Genomic DNA, 19,276 nt, shown 5'->3' on the forward strand with positions numbered 1-19,276 from the left:
AAGGGGTGTGCCTTTAAAGGTGGGCGTGTGTTTGTGAGATTGGCTATGGCATGCAAGGAGGGTGTGGCTTACCAGCCTGACTGACGCATTCACCACGAGCAGCAGAGCGGAGCTTGTGGAGTAAGGCACCAGAAGTCCTATATACATGCATGGGACTTGAAACAAAAACCCCATCCTTCACTTATGGGGGCAGATTAGGGTTTAATTTAACTATTATATAATTTTATTTGCCATATAAGTAACATGTGACCAAGTATTACAGAAATATCTCCAGCCATTTGGAAGTTATGCAGTAACATATATTTCCCATAGACTTTTAGGGGACTTTAAATGAAAACCCTGACTCTTGCAAATGGGGGTGAGTAAGGGTTAAATCACTGATCCTATGTTGTTGGTGACATATAAGTAACATGTGACCAAGTTTATGTTAATATCTTTAGCCGTTTGGACGTGATGCTGGAACATACACACATATATACAGACACATACACACATACATACATACACATACACACATATATACATACACACATACATATATACATACACACATATATATATACAAACATACATACATACACATACATACATATATAAATACACACTCACACAAACATACACACATATATACATACAAACATACATACATACATACATACACACACATATACACACATACATACATACACACACGCACACACACATATATATATGTATATATATAACTCAAGGTGTATGTGTGTATGGCCATTTCCCTGGCCATAGCCACTGCTTCAAGTATCTACGTGGCATGCACTGTACTTAATACCAACAACTGCGTGGGGATTCCCACCCTCTCCACCACGTGATTGTGCAAAGTGGGGACAAGTGGTAGCAGTAGACAGTGGACAGCAGCCATTGGTGGACTAGGGGTACTTGTACAATGGCCATGTGATGCTTCTCCGTGTACTTACATAGAGGCCTAATTCGAGTCAAACCCTGGCTGTTCCAGATGTCACTGTGTCTGTTTTTCGCATCTGGTAAGATAGTAAAGTATTACACACGGCAGGATACTGAAAAGTGATAGGTTCACCAGCACCGACTGTCCCCTCCACTGGAAAGCTCTTTTCTCAAGCCTGCCGATGCAGTAGTGTTGTCCTCACCTGCTCTTGAGTTGATCAGACCAACAGGCCTGCTGACATCTTCATCATCAAACTTCTCCTCATCATCCCAACCACTCCTCTCAATAAGAACTTCTCATGTCTGATTGTGGGCTCCTTGCTCCCCCATCACCAGTCCCACTAACATAGTTCATAATGTTGAAAAAAGACCAGAGTCCATCAAGTTCAACCTATAACCCTAATGAGTCCCTACTGAGTTGATCCAGAGGAGGCAAAAAACTTGAAAATTCCTTGCCGACTCCAAATATCAGAATTAATCCCTGGATCAACGTTCTGTCCCTATAAATCTATTATACATAACCGGCGATGTTATTATTCTCCAAAAATGTATCCAGACCCTTTATATTCTTTTACCGAGTTCCCCATGACACCTCCTCCGGGAGAGAATTCCACAGTCTCACTGCTCTTACAGTAAAGAATCCCGTCTAGGCTGGTGTAGAAACCTTCTTTCCTCTAGACGTAGAGGATGCCCCCTTGTTATATATACAGTCCTGGGTATAAATAGATCATGGAGAGATCTCTGTACTGTCCTGATATATTATATATATTATTAAGTCACCTCCTTGTTATATATACAGTCCTGGGTATAAATAGATCATGGAGAGATCTCTGTACTGTCCTGATATATTATATATATTATTAGGTCACCTCATTGTTATATATACATTCCTGGGTATAAATAGATCATGGAGAGATCTCTGTACTGTCCTGATATATTATATATAGTATTAGGTCACCTCCTTGTTATATATACAGTCCTGGGTATAAATAGATCATGGAGAGATCTCTGTACTGTCCTGATATATTATATATATTATTAGGTCACCTCCTTGTTATATATACAGTCCTGGGTATAAATAGATCATGGAGAGATCTCTGTACTGTCCTGATATATTATATATATTATTAGGTCACCTCCTTGTTATATATAAAGTCCTGGGTATAAATAGATCATGGAGAGATCTCTGTACTGTCCTGATATATTATATATATTATTAGATCACCTCCTTGTTATATATACAGTCCTGGGTATAAATAGATCATGGAGAGATCTCTGTACTGTCCTGATATATTATATATATTATTAGGTCACCTCCTTGTTATATATACAGTCCTGGGTATAAATAGATCATGGAGAGATCTCTGTACTGTCCTGATATATTATATATATTATTAGGTCACCTCCTTGTTATATATACAGTCCTGGGTAAAAATAAATCATGGAGAGATCTCTGTACTGTCCTGATATATTATATATATTATTAGGTCACCTCCTTGTTATATATACAGTCCTGGGTATAAATAGATCATGGAGAGATCTCTGTACTGTCCTGATATATTATATATATTATTAGGTCACCCCCTTGTTATATATACAGTCCTGGGTATAAATAGATCATGGAGAGATCTCTGTACTGTCCTGATATATTATATATATTATTAGGTCACCTCCTTGTTATATATACAGTCCTGGGTATAAATAGATCAGGGAGAGATCTCTGTACTGTCCTGATATATTATATATATTATTAGGTCACCTCCTTGTTATATATACAGTCCTGGGTATAAATAGATCATGGAGAGATCTCTGTACTGTCCTGATATATTATATATATTATTAGGTCACCTCCTTGTTATATATATATAGTCCTGGGTATAAATAGATCATGGAGAGATCTCTGTACTGTCCTGATATATTATATATATTATTAGGTCACCTCCTTGTTATATATACAGTCCTGGGTATAAATACATCATGGAGAGATCTCTGTACTGTCCTGATATATTATATATATTATTAGGTCACCTCCTTGTTATATATACAGTCCTGGGTATAAATAGATCATGGAGAGATCTCTGTACTGTCCTGATATATTATATATATTATTAGGTAACCTCCTTGTTATATATACAGTCCTGGGTGTAAATAGATCATGGAGCGATCTCTGTACTGTCTCCTGATATATTTATACATAGTTATTAGGTCTCCTAAGCCTTCTTTTTTCTAAACTAAATAACCCTAATTCTGATAATATTTCTGGGTACTGTAGTCCTCCCATTCCCCGCATTACCCTTGTTGCCCGTCTTTGAACCCTCTCCAGCTCCACTATATCTTTCTTGTACACTGGTGCCCAGTACTGTACACAGTATTCTATGTGTGGTCAGACCAGTACTGTGCACAGTATTCTATGTGTGGTCTAACCAGTACTGTACACAGTATTCTATGTGCGGTCTGACCAGTATTGTGCAAAGTATTCTAAGTGCGGTCTGACCAGTACTGTACACAGTATTCTATGTGTGGTCTGACTAGTACTGTACACAGTATTCCATGTGAGGTCTGATCAGTACTGTACACAGTATTCTATGTGTGGTCTGACCAGTAGTGTACACAGTATTCCATGTGTGGTCTGACTAGTACTGTACACAGTATTCTATGTGTGGTCTGAAGAGTACTGTACACAGTATTCTATAAGTGGTCTGATCAGTACTGTACACAGTATTCTATGTGTGGTCTGACTAGTACTGTACACAGTATTCTATGTGTGGTCTGATCAGTACTGTACACAGTATTCCATGTGAGGTCTGATCAGTACTGTACACAGTATTCTATGTGTGGTCTGACCAGTAGTGTACACAGTATTCTATGTGTGGTCTGACCAGTACTGTGCACAGTATTCTATGTGCGGTCTGACCAGTACTGTACACAGTATTCTATGTGTGGTCTGACCAGTACTGTACACAGTATTCTATGTGTGGTCTGACCAGTACTGTACACAGTATTCTATGTGTGGTCTGACCAGTACTGTACACAGTATTCTATGTGTGGTCTGACCAGTACTGTACACAGTATTCCATGTGTGGTCTGACCAGTACTGTACACAGTATTCTATGTGTGGTCTGACCAGTACTGTACACAGTATTCCATGTGTGGTCTGACCAGTACTGTACACAGTATTCTATGTGTGGTCTGACCAGTACTGTACACAGTATTCTATGTGTGGTCTGACCAGTACTGTACTCAGTATTCTATGTGTGGTCTGACCAGTACTGTACACAGTATTCTATGTGTGGTCTGACCAGTACTGTACACAGTATTCTATGTGTGGTCTGACCAGTACTGTACATAGTATTCTATGTGTGGTCTGAACAGTACTGTACACAGTATTCTATGTGTGGTCTGACTAGTGATTTGTACAGCAGTAGAATTATTTCCTTGTCATGGGAATCTATGCCCCTATTGATTCACCCCATTATTTTATTTGCCTTGGCCACAGCTGCCCGACACTGGTCACTACAGCTAAATTTACTGTTAACTAAGACTCCTAAGTCCTTTTCCACGTCAGTCATCCCAAGTGTTCTCCCATTTAATACATAATCCCAGCCTGGATTTTTTTTCTTCTCATGTGCATTACCTTACATTTATCGGTGTTGAACCTCATCTGCCACTTCCCAGCCCAAACCTCCAACCTATCCAGGTCCATTTGTAACAGTTCACTGTCCTGTGTTATCTACTATACACAGTGCACTGTCCTCTATAGTGTTATCTACTATACACAGTGCACTGTCCTCTACTGTGTTATCTGCTATACACAGTGCACTATCCTCTATTGTGTTACAAGCTATATACAGTTAACAGTCCTCTATTGTGTTAATCACTTTACAGAGTTTAGTATCATCTGCAAAGACTGCTACTTTACTATTAAACCCCTCTACAAGGTCATTAATGAATATATTAAATACAATAGGACACAAGACTGACCCCTGTGGTCCCCACTAGTAACAGTCACCCAATCAGAATAAGTACCATTAATAACCACCCTCTGTTTTCCATCACTGAGCCAGGTACTTACCCACTTACACACATTCTCCCCCAGCCCAATCCTTCTCATTTTATTTACCAATCTTTCAAGTGGCACCGTATCAAATGCTTTGGAAAAATCCACATATACAACATCCAGCGATTCCCCTTGGTCAAGTCTGGAGCTCACCTCCTCATAAAAGCTGATCAGGTTAGTTTGACAGGACTGATCCCTCATAAACCCATGCTGATTTATTTTTATCAGGATATTCCAAAATAGTATCTCTTAGAAAACGCTCAAACAATTTACATACAACGGAGGTTAAACTAACAGGCCTAGGCTCGCCCACTGCTTCCAGCTCTACCAATTCAGCAACACACTCTAAAGGCTGACCGTGACACAACTCCTCCTCCTGGCTAATGCTATCCTTTGCTTAGGTCTGGGGAGGGAAGCAATGACAAAAATGATAGAACAGACCATCTAAGACTAACCTTTTTCTTACCACAACATGAAACTGTAGGTGATGAAGAATCCACTGACAGCTGGCTCACTGTCAAATCATCAGACTCTTCTCCCTCCTCCTTAGAAGACTTTGAACCAGTCAACCAGTCCACAAGGGCAGTACTATCTTCCAAAACCACACAACCCCTGGAATACAGTGAGAACTTTTTTGTTTGCTGACACAGATGATACTACTAGCATCAGACACCTGGCTGTTGCTGCTACCTGTACTGGTGCTGGTACTGCCACCAACATGCTTACATGCAGATGACATGGCAGGGGTGTTCTGTACCCTCTTCCCTCCAATCATTTCTTTACCACACACACACACACACACACACCCAAATATATCTATATCTATGTTTTAAATTGTTAAAGGATCCAACATGTCACCCAGTCAGAGGCTATATGCCCAGCAGAGGTGAGTGGATATGAGCGTTAGGCTCAGAATTTGTGTTAGGGTCCCATCCCAAATGAGGCCACCTCCCCGTAGTGGATGGGGGGATACGTTTTGATCAAAAAGAGCCTCAATTTTTTACCAATGTGTGCTGCTGCAATCCTCTTTTTTTTGTTAACTCTCTCTCTCTCTCTCTCTCTCTCTCTCTCTCTATATATATATATATATATATATATGTGTGTGAATTGCAAAATATTTTGAGATTATTTTGATCTTTTTGGTTGATTTGCCACTCATGTACTAGTAAACATTCACTTCACGCTTTGAACTGTGTTATCTTACAACCAGGTAGGAGTACTGTGTGTGTGATTAAATCAACAAAATATATGTAAACACACTTGATATATACATAAATGCGCTTCAGTTGGCTTTAAAATTATTAATGACTCAGAAAATATATGCAAATGTGCTTTAGATGGCTAAGCATGTTCAATTTACATGCTATAACTAAAATCCACCCCCTGTACTGTGTCCTATTGACCTGGGAGCCAAATGACACATAAACCAGCAAATCATTGTATAACCTGGGGTCATGTGATAGCTGCAAGGAATGCTGGGTGTACTGTGATGTCATTTCACTGTACCATTACTTTCTCCCTTCCTGTGAGCCCCAAAACGCCATATTTTCATCATTTCTTCTGTTAATATCGCCATGTTTGCGTGAGCCAAAATGAAGAATATTAGAAAAATCTGTGAGTCACAGCCACCCTAAAATTCGGGTGGAATCTGGGTTTGTGGTGCTCGGTTTGCTCATCTCTAGTATTGTACTATTACACATATAGCGTGACTTATTCTTAGAAAACATTTCTATTTCATTTTTCCCCTTATTTGTTTTCAGCTATTATAGACATGAGAATAGGTTCTGGGAATGTCACTCCAGGACGCTGTGTTTTCCATCTCTCCTGCCAAATTAAATCTGCTCCAATTTTTTCCTCCTCTTTCATCTCCCATCCAAAAACTTTCCTATGACTACTCTACTGTGTACAGCTTCACCTACTAAATAAACACAGCAGGTGTCTTCCTTGTTTCTGTACAAATTATGAATTACATTTTCTGTTGCTTAAAATGGAACAATTACAAAATCAGTATTTAAAAAAAAAAAAGAAAAGTTAAAGGGGAACTCTGGTAAATACGTTCTTATCCCCTATCCAAAAGATACAGTGTCTCATTGCGGAGGATTCTGATTGCTGGGACCACCTTGCGATTACATGCCGTCTCCCCAGCTCTTCTCATACACAGAGCAAGCTTCACTCTGTGCACATTGATGGGGTATGGCCCTGAAGTCACGACCCCCGCACCCCGCACCCAGCGTTCAAAACTAAATGTTCGAATGCTGGGGCAGTGGAGAACCCCTTTAAAGAGGTTTTTCAAATTTTGCACTGCATGCACTGTGCGGCACACTGACAACTCCATGGAGCTGCCTGCCCTTTCTGCCGCATGATTTGGCAAAGTGTGGGCTGGTGTTACCTATGGCCAGTGGACAGCAGACATTGGGGGACTTATCATAATTGTAACCTTGCCTTGTGATGCCTCGATATGTGCAGACGTAGAGGCATCATTTCTAAAGTCGGACTCTTGTTGTGCCTTATTTTCTCACAGCACTAAAGTATGATCATGCACCCTCTATCATATCAATCTCCTCTCTATACTATATCTATCTCCTCTATCCTATATCTATCTCCTCTATCCTATATCTATCTCTTCTATCATATCCATCTCCTCTATCATATCTATCTCCTCTATACTATATCTATCTCCTCTATACTATATCTATCTCCTCTATCCTATATCTATCTCTTCTATCATATCCATCTCCTCTATCATATCTATCTCCTCTATACTCTATCCATCTCCTCTATACTATATCTATCTCCCCTCTATACTATATATATCTCCCCTCTATACTATATCTATCTCCTCTATCCTATATCTATCTCCTCTATCCTATATCTATCTCTTCTATCATATCCATCTCCTCTATCATATCTATCTCCTCTATACTATATCTATCTCCTCTATACTATATCTATCTCCTCTATACTATATCTATCTCCTCTATCATATCTATCTCCACTATACTATATCCATCTCCTCTATACTATATATATCTCCTCTCTATACTATATCTATCTCCTCTATAATATATCTATCACCTCTATAATATATCTATCTCCTCTATAATATATCTATCACCTCTATAATATATCTATCTCCTATCTATAGTATATCTATCTCCTCTATACTATATCTATCTCCTCTATAATATATCTATCTCCTATCTATAGTATATCTATCTCTTCTCTATATCATATCCATCTCCTCTATACTATATCTATCTCCCCTCTATACTATATCTATCTCCTCTCTATACTATATCTATCTCCTATCTAAAGTATATATATCTCCTCTCTATTCTATATCTATCTCCTTTATACTATATCTATCTCCTCTCTATACTATATCCATCTCATCTCTATACTATATATATCTCCCCTCTATACTATATCTATATCCTCTCTATACTATATCTATGTCCTCTCTATACTATATCTATCTCCTCTATACTATATCTATCTCCTCTATACTATATCTATCTCCTCTCTATACTACATCTATCTCCTCTATGATATATCTATCTCCCCTTTATACTATATCTATCTCCTCTATACTATATCTATCTCCCCTTTATACTATATCTATTGTCACGATTCGGCTTACAGGTTGTGGATCCACTGTGTCAGCGAGGGATTGGCAAGGACCGTGCCGGTGGACCGGTTCTAAGTGGCTATTGGTGTTCACCAGAGCCCGCCGCAAGTCGTATCCACTAGCAATGGCTCAACCTCGCTGACTGCTGAGAAGGCGTGGGACAGAAGGACTAGGCAGAGGCAAGGTCAGACGTAGCAGAAGGTCGGGGCAGGCGGCAAGGTTCGTAGTCAATATGGATAGCAGAAGATCAGGTAACACAGGCTTGGACAACACTAAACGCTTTCACTGGCACAAGGCAACAAGATACGGCAAGGAAGTGCAGGGGAAGTGAGGTGATATAGCCAGGGAGCAGGTGGAAGCTAATCAGGCTAATTGGGCCAGGCACCAATCATTGGTGCACTGGCCCTTTAAGTCTCAGAGAGCTGGCACGCGCGCGCCCTAGAGAGCGGAGCCGCGCGCGCCAGCACATGACAGCCGGGGACCGGGACGGGTAAGTGACTTGGGATGCGATTCGCGAGCGGGCGCGTCCCGCTATGCGAATCGCATCCCCGCCGGCAATGTCAGTGCAGCACTCCCGGTCAGCGGGTCTGACCAGGGCGCTGCAGGGAGAGAAACGCCGTGAGCGCTCCGGGGAGGAGCAGGGACCCGGAGCGCTCGGCGTAACATCTATCTCCTCTCTACCATATTGTAACAAGAAGCCAATGGATTTTGGTAATCCTCATTTCCAAAAATGGAACTCACTTGGAAATTTTGGGGATGGACATTTTTTTATCCATGTTTTTTTTTCTGGTGTGTTTAGTTTATTTCTTTTTTTCATGTGAATGTACATTCTGTTTTATGATTGGTGGCAACTCCTGTCATGTTGCACAGAGATTTCTGGGTCTTTATCACCCTATGTTTGAGTAGGTCATCCGTGCACTGTGCAATTTTTTTTGTTGCTCTATTGTGATATCAAATTCCTCAGGGTTTTCTTGGTACCTATCTGTTTTTGGACCCAATATTCACTTTTGTGGCTTAAAAAAAGCTTCAATACTTTATCCTTCATCTCCATACTATATCTATCTCCTCTATACTATATCTATCTCCTCTATACTATATATATTTCCTCTCTATACTATATATATATCTCCTCTCTATACTATATCTATCTCCATCTCCTCTATACTATATCTATCTCCATCTCCTCTATACTATATCTATCTCCATCTCCTCTATACTATATCTATCTCCATCTCCTCTATACTATATCTATCTCCTCTATACTATATTTATATTTCCTCTCTATACTATATCTATCTCCTCTCTATACTGTAGCTATCTCCTCTCTATACTATATCTATCTCCTCTATACTATATCCATCTCCTCTATACTATATATATTTCCTCTCTATAATATATATATATATATCTATCTCCTCTCTATACTATATCTATCTCCTCTCTATACTATATCTATCTCCTCTCTATACTATATCTATCTCCTCTCTATACTATATCTATCTCCTCTATACTATATCTATATTTCCTCTCTATACTATATCTATCTCCTCTATACTATATCTATCTGCTCTCTATACTATATATATCTCCTCTCTATACTGTATCTATCTCCTCTCTATACTATATCTATCTCCTCTCTATACTATATCTATTTCCTCTCTAGACTATATCTATCTCCTCTTTACTATATATATGTATATGTCCCCTATATACTATATCTATCTCCTTTATACTATATCTATCTCCTCTATACAATATCTATCCCCTCTCTATACTATATCTATATCCTCAATACTATATCTATCTCCCCTCTATACTATATCTCCTCTCTATACTATATCTATCTCCTCTTTATAGTATATCTATCTCCTCTCTATACTATATCTATCTCCTCTCTATACTATATATATCTCCTCTATACTATATCTCCTCTATATTATATCTATCTCCTCTCTATACTGTATCTAGCTCCTCTATTCTATGTCTATCTTCTCTATACTATATCTATCCCCTCTATACTATATCTATAACCTCTATACTATATCTATCTCCTCTATACTATATCTATCTCCTCTATACTATATTTATCCCCCCTCTATACTATATCTATCTCCTCTTTACTATATCTATCTCCTCTATACTATATTTATCCCCCCTCTATACTATATCTATCTCCTCTATACTATATATATCTCCTCTATACTGTATCTATCTCCACTATTCTATATCTATCTCCTCTCTATGCTATATCTATATCATATCTATACTATATCTATCTCTTCTCTAAACTAAATTTATCTCCTCTGTATACTTTATCTATCTCCTTTCTTTACTATATCTATCTCCTCTTTATGCTATATCTGTCTCATCTCTAGAATATATATATATATATATATATATATATATATATATCCTACCTATACTGTATCTCCTCTATACTATATCTTTCTCTTCTATACTATATCTATCTCCTCTGTACTATATTTATCTCCCCTCTATACTATCTTCTGTCTAAGCGTACTGTAGCAAATTTGTCTGTCATCATAAGTTCTTACCACATATGTACATCTAAGTGGTATACTATTTTGTTCCTGTTAAAGTCACAAGGGCCTAGATACTGGAAAAGGCCAGGCAAAAGTACTTACCGGCTGATGTTGTAAACAAATACCTTTTTAAGCATACTGTAGTGCATTTTTCTGCCCTCATAAGTGCATACCACATACATACATCTAAGTTGTGTTCTTTTGTTTTTCCTGTTAAAATCTCAAGGGCCTAGAAACTGTGATAGGCCAGGCAAATGTACTTACCGGCTGGTGTTGTTCACAAATACTTTTTTAAGCATACTTTAGCACATTGTTCTGCCCTCATAAGTGCATACCACATACGTACACCTAAGTGGTGTACTATTTTGTACCTGTTAAGCTCTCAAGGGCCTAGATACTGTGAAAGGCCAGGCAAAAGTACTCAATGACTCTTTTTGTACTTAAATACTTTTTTCAGCATACTGTAGCGCCTTTTTCTGCCCTCATAAGTGCATACCACATACGTACATCTAAGTGGAGTACTATTTTGTACCTGTGAAACTCTCAAGGGCCTACATACTGTAAAAAGCCAGGCAAAAGCACTCACCAGATGGTGTTGTACTCAAATACTTTTTTAAGCGTACTGTAGCGCATTTCCCCCCCTCATAAGTGCATACCACATACGTACATCTAATTGGTGTACTATTGTGTACTATTCTGTTCCTGTTAAAGTCTTTAGGGCCTATATACTGTGAAATGCCAGGAAAAAGTACACACCGGCTGGTGTTGTACACAAATACTGTTTTAAATGGAGTAGTGGAGCGTATTGTACTCCCCTAATATAAGCACTAAGTATGTCAGGCAGAGACGTGCCAGGACATGCATAGAGGAGTAGCAGAGGCTTAAATTAATCAGGCAGAGGTCGCAGCAGACTAGGGGTGAGTGGCAGCAGGAGTCGCAGCGAGAGGCCTGAGCTCCTGGTATCAGCAAGTGGTCGTGTATTGACCAGCAACCCATCTGCCGTCATTAATTAGTAAACTCGGTCATCCACTTCATCACAAGTGTCATCTATTACCCCCAGTCAACAATCAGTGGCTTTTATAGCAATCACCTGTTTTAATTATATTAAATATTATTTAAAAATTGACAAGTCACATGCAGATTACAGGCATTGCTTTTAGAATCACTGCAGCAGGGTTGCGAGACCATATGGCGTCACAATTGAAGAGATTAAAGAGATTTTTCAATAAAATTTTTATTTTATTTAATTTTAATGTATTAAAACATTTTTAAATCCTTTTTTGAGGACCCAACAACAGTCTGTCTGGTGCCAACAGCCGCGGTTATTCCAGCTCCAAGTAGAAGTAGAAGAAAAATACAAAGCTGGATAAAATTATTTTGAAACCAACTAGTGGCAAAACATTCATCTCAGAGTTCCCTCACTCAGGTTTGTGGAACGGACTGTTGCAGAAATTTCTACAACTTAAACTGCCCCCCTTATAAATCCACCCTTGATTACCTTGTCAAATATAATACTACCTCGCACTTTTAGTGCAGATTTTAGTGTTTTTTTAAGTTTGTATTTTTTTGCACTTGCATGTTCTGTTCAGGGCTGTAGCTTCAATGAGGCGAGTGAGGCCATCGCCTTAGGTGCGCTGTTGAAAGGGGGCGCAAGGGGGGTCCAGCACACATGACACTGAGGCATCGATTTCCAACCAGAGTGCCAGGACACTCTGGTGGGAAATATGGCACTACATTTTTTTTTATTTTTCTGCCCAGGCCTGCGCACCTGTGAGTCACAAGCACAGGCACACCCTTCTTTCACTCCTCTAAACCATCTGTCACCCCTAGTAACCTCTCTGTGAGCCCTGGACACTCCTCTGTTATCCCGTACGTACAGTCCTCTGTCACCCCATCTACACCTCTCTGTCACTCCATCTACACCCCTCTACACCCCTCTGTCACTGTGTGGGGTAATGCAGGAGGCATTTGAGTGAGGGATGATGATCCTTTGCTCTGCCGCCATCTGTATTTTGCGGCCTCCCATCCAGCATTGGAAACCCTGGCTGTTGTTGTGAATAGGATCGGCGGCGGCTGCATAGTGTCTGGGCTCCACAGCCCACCGCGGCATATTGTGCTCATTGTGAAACAATAGAGGCTCTCCTTTCCCCATGAGATGCAAATCAAATACACCACGCATTGTTCTATATTGTTTTTAATTACTAGCATTTTTGTATGTTATTATGCTCACATGGTTAGGATGTCTATGTGATGGCTGTAGTTGTATTTTACTATATTTATATATTTTAATTCCGTCATCCCCCGCGATTTTCGAGGTCTTTTTTTGGTATAAATATGACGTTGTATACATCTGGACTATCATTGGACTTGACGAAGAGGGGGTCCCACCCCTCGAAACGCGTTGTCCGAATAAAGAATCTTATTTCATCTTATTTTGCACCAATTCCTTCTGAGGATCTTACGAGTTTCGATTGATTTAGATTCCGGGTTGAGCGCTTATATCGGAGAAATTCTTACCAGCCTGCCGTTGCTGCAAGCACACCTCTGCTATACTACGAACCGACCGAAGTCAATCCTCGGACGGGACAAGCTCTAGGCTGCATCCCGGCTACTTACCCTATCTATTGGGTTACATGCTATTTTAGATGTTGTGCTCTAAGCATAACATCATCAGGTGAGCAAAAACCTGTTACCTGACCTTGTCATGATATTGTTGGATTTACGGCACTTAGGTGCGCACCTCTGTATGTTTTTTTTTCTTTTTTTCAAGTCTATACTATATCCAAATCCTCTATACTATATCCATCTCCTCTATACTATATCCATCTCCTCTATTCTATATCTATCTCTTTTCTATACTATATCCATCTCCTCTATACTATATCTATCTCCTCTATACTATATCCATCTCCTCTATACTATATCTATCTCCTCTATACTATATCCATCTCCTCTATACTATATCTCCTCTCTATACTATATCTATCTCCTCTCTATACTATATCCATCTCCTCTCTATACTATATCTTTCTCCACTCTATACAATATACATCCCCTCTATGCTATCTCCTCTCTGTACTATATATATCTACACCATATATTATAGCTATCTTCTCTATACAATATCTATCTCCCCTCTAGTATCTCTCTAACCTCACTCATAATATGTTTTTCCTTAGAGTAAAAGAAGATAGAAAATCTTAAGCCTAAAAACATTATTAAGGTTTATTAATATTTACATAGAATTCAGGATGTGAAATGTTGGCAAATGTTCAATGTGTTCGTAATTACAACATGAAAGTTGCCGGTATCTAGGACAATTTCCAATGTGTGCAGAACCATCCTGTGTGTTTAGTGATGTCACCTGTTTTAGGTCTATAAAGAAGAACACCGACTGCTGCCGTTCATGCCTTGAGCTCAACAATCTGCACAATGAAGATCATCATATTCTTTGTACTGGCTGGATTCAGCCTCGCTCAGGGTATGTATATACAATATGATACATTGTAATATACCGGGAGACATATACATTGTAATATACCGGGGAGACATATACATTGTAATATACCGGGGAGACAAATACATTGTAATATACTGGGGAGACATATACATTGTAATATACCGGGGAGACATATACATTGTAATATACTGGGGAGACATATACATTGTAATATACAGGGGAGACATATACATTGTAATATACTGGGGAGACATATACATTGTAATATACCGGGGAGACATATACATTGTAATATACCGGGGAGACATATACATTGTTATATACCGGGGAGACATATACATTGTAATATACTGGGGAGACATATACATTGTAATATACCGGGGAGACATATACATTGTAATATACCGGGGAGATATATACATTGTAATATACCGGAGAGGCATATACAGTGTAATATACCGGGGAGACATATACATTGTAATATACCGGGGAGACATATACATTGTAATATACTGGGGAGACATATACATTGTAATATACCGGGGAGACATATACATTGTAATATACTGGGGGAGACATATACATTGTAATATACTGGGGGAGACATATACATTGTAATATACCGGGGAGACATATACATTGTTATATACCGGGGAGACATATACATTGTAATACACCGGGGAGACATATACATTGTAATATACTGGGGAGACATATACATTGTAATATACCGGGGAGACATATACAATGTAATATACTGGGAGACATATACATTGTAATATACCGGGGAGACATATACATTGTTATATACCGGGAAGACATATACATTGTTATATACCGGGAAGACATATACATTGTAATATACCGGGGAGACATATACATTGTAATATACCGGGGAGACATATACATTGTAATATACCGGGGAGATATATACATTGTAATATACCGGGGAGACATATACATTGTAATATACCGGGGAGACATATACATTGTAATATACTGGGGAGACATATACATTGTAATATACCGGGGAGACATATACATTGTAATATACTGGGGAGACATATACATTGTAATATACCGGGGAGACATATACATTGTAATATACAGAGGAGACATATACATTGTAATATACTGGGGGAGACATATACATTGTAATATACCGAGGAGACATATACAGTGTAATATACCGGGGAGACATATACAGTGTAATATACCGGGGAGACATATACATTGTAATATACTGGGGAGACATATACATTGTAATATACCGGGGAGACATATACAGTGTAATATACCGGGGAGACATATACATTGTAATATACCGGGGAGATATATACATTGTAATATACCGGGGAGACATATACATTGTAATATACTGGGGGAGACATATACATTGTAATATACTGGGGGAGACATATACATTGTAATATACCGGGGAGACATATACATTGTAAAATACCGGGGAGACATATACATTGTAAAATACCGGGGAGACATATACATTGTAATATACCGGGGAGACATATACATTGTAATATACCGGGGAGACATATACATTGTAATATACCGAGGAGACATATACATTGTAATATACCGGGGAGACATATACATTGTAATATACCGGGGAGACATATACATTGTAATATACCGGGGAGACATATACATTGTAATATACTGGGGGGGGGGACATATACAGTGTAATATACCGGGGAGACATATACATTGTAATATACTGGGGAGACATATACATTGTAATACACCGGGGAGACATATACATTGTAATATACTGGGGAGACATATACATTGTAATATACTGGGGAGACATATACATTGTAATATACTGGGGAGACATATACATTGTAATATACCGGGGAGACATATACATTGTAATATACCGGGGAGACATATACATTGTAATATACCGGGGAGACATATACATTGTAATATACCGAGGAGACATATACAGTGTAATATACCGGGGAGACATATACATTGTAATATACCGGGGAGACATATACATTGTAATACACCGGGGAGACATATACATTGTAATATACCGGGGAGACATATACATTGTAATATACCGGGGAGACATATACATTGTAATATACCGGGGAGACATATACATTGTAATATACTGGGGGAGACATATACATTGTAATATACTGGGGGAGACATATACATTGTAATATACCGGGGAGATATATACATTGTAATATACCGGGGAGACATATACATTGTAATATACCGGGGAGACATATACATTGTAATATACCGGGGAGACATATACATTGTAATATACAGGGGAGACATATACATTGTAATATACCGGGGAGACATATACATTGTAATATACCGGGGAGACATATACATTGTAATATACTGGGGAGACATATACATTGTAATATACTGGGAGACATATACAGTGTAATATACCGGGGAGACATATACATTGTAATATACCGGGGAGACATATACATTGTAATATACCGGGGAGACATATACATTGTAATATACCGGGGAGACATATACATTGTAATATACCGGGGAGACATATACATTGTAATATACCGGGGAGACATATACATTGTAATATACCGGGGAGACATATACATTGTAATATACCGGGGAGACATATACATTGTAATATACTGGGGAGACATATACATTGTAATATACTGGGGGAGACATATACATTGTAATATACCGGGGAGACATATACATTGTAATATACCGGGGAGACATATACAATGTAATATACTGGGGAGACATTTACAATGTAATTTACCGGGGAGACATATACATTGTAATATACTGGGGAGACATATACATTGTAATATACTGGGGAGACATATACATTGCAATATACTGGGGAGACATATACATTGTAATATACTGGGGAGACATATACATTGTAATATACTGGGGAGACATATACACTGTAATATACCGGGGAGACATATACATTGTAATATACTGGGGAGACATATACATTGTAATATACTGGGGAGACATATACATTGTAATATACCGGGGAGACATATACATTGTAATATACCGGGGAGACATATACATTGTAATATACCGGGGAGACATATACATTGTAATATACCGGGGAGACATATACATTGTAATATACTGGGGAGACATATACATTGTAATATACTGGGGAGACATATACATTGTAATATACTGGGGAGACATATACATTGTAATATACCGGGGAGACATATACATTGTAATATACTGGGGAGACATATACATTGTAATATACTGGGGAGACATATACATTGTAATATACTGGGGAGACATATACAATGTAATATACCGGAGAGACATGTAGATGTAACATATATGAACATAGGGGGAGATTTACCAGAACCCGTCCAATGGAAAATTTGCTGAGTTTCACATAACAACCAATCAGATTGCTTTTTTAATTTTCAAAAAGTCCTGTAAAAAATGAAAGCAGCGATCTGATTGGTTGTTATGTGAAACTCAGCAACTTTTCCTCTGGACGGGTTCTGATAAATCTCCCCATAGAGCTGAATTGTTGCTTTTGTTCTTTTCTATGTAGAAGAAGATCTCAATTGTCCAGAAGAAATAATTCCTAAGGAAAATGAAGAATGCATGACCGAAACTTTAGAGGTAAGATCCTTGATATACAATGTATCAGTGATTTCTGTCGGACATTTCTCTCCAGTAATAAATAGGAATGTGTTTGTAGTGAAGCAGAATGAAGATCTGTGACATAGCAGATCCGTACTGATCACTATAGTAATGCTGAGGATTATTACATTATCTCGGGGGCCACAATGTAAAGTTCCTGTATAATGTTATATGTTACACATGAATATGTCCATCAGATCTGTCATATATTTATGGACATTATTATCTCTACATTGTCTCATCATATGATTTGTCTTTTTTAAATAGACACTTTCAGATTCTACAAAAGAACTAAAAACATTCATTTGTAAATACCAAGGAACGGTAAGTATTTTATATTGTGTTTATAATGACAATAAGGAAATGTAATGTTATAGTTTGTAATTTAGAAACAAATGGCAGAAAGTTCTGTTCTCATTAGAATCAGAGCCCCGAGGGGGGGGGGGGGGGGTTCCTCTTTGGTATCAGAGCCCTGAGGGGTTTCCTCATTGGAATCAGAGCCCTGAGGGGTTTCCTCTTTGGTATCAGAGCCCCGAGGGGTTTCCTCATTGGAATCAGAGCCCCGAGGGGTTTCCTCATTGGTATCAGAGCCCTGAGGGGTTTCCTCATTGGAATCAGAGCCCTGAGGGGTTTCCTCATTGGAATCAGAGCCCCGAGGGGTTTCCTCATTGGAATCAGAGCCCCGAGGGGTTTCCTCATTGGTATCAGAGCCCTGAGGGGTTTCCTCATTGGAATCAGAGCCCTGAGGGTTTCCTTATTGGGATCAGAGCCCCGAGGGGTTTCCTCATTTTTCTCAGACCCCTGAGGGGTTTCCAACATTAGAATCAGAGCCCTGAGGGGTTTCCTCATTGGAATCTGAGCCCTGAGGGGTTTCCTCATTAGAATCAGAGCCCCGAGGGGTTTCCTCATTAGAATCAGAGCCCCGAGGGGTTTCCTCATTGGGATCAGAGCCCCGGTGGGGGTGGGGGCTTTGGGGG

The 19,276-nt window shown here is 38.9% G+C and overlaps 1 protein-coding gene across 1 annotated transcript in view; it reads left to right on the top strand.

Annotated features, from left to right (window-relative positions):
* Window positions 1-6,535: 6,535 nt before the first annotated feature.
* LOC130281757 (uncharacterized) overlaps window positions 6,536-19,276 on the top strand; it is a 49,779-nt gene continuing 37,038 nt past the window's right edge. The window contains exons 1-6 of the mRNA XM_056529346.1: window positions 6,536-6,610; window positions 12,453-12,593; window positions 13,648-13,841; window positions 14,551-14,648; window positions 18,208-18,278; window positions 18,567-18,623. Of these exons, the coding sequence (XP_056385321.1) occupies window positions 13,813-13,841; window positions 14,551-14,648; window positions 18,208-18,278; window positions 18,567-18,623 (255 nt within the window). The 5' untranslated portion in view covers window positions 6,536-6,610; window positions 12,453-12,593; window positions 13,648-13,812. The remainder of the gene's footprint in view (window positions 6,611-12,452; window positions 12,594-13,647; window positions 13,842-14,550; window positions 14,649-18,207; window positions 18,279-18,566; window positions 18,624-19,276) is intronic.

Source organism: Hyla sarda, chromosome 7, assembly GCF_029499605.1.
Source record: "Hyla sarda isolate aHylSar1 chromosome 7, aHylSar1.hap1, whole genome shotgun sequence".
NCBI lineage: Eukaryota > Metazoa > Chordata > Amphibia > Anura > Hylidae > Hyla > Hyla sarda.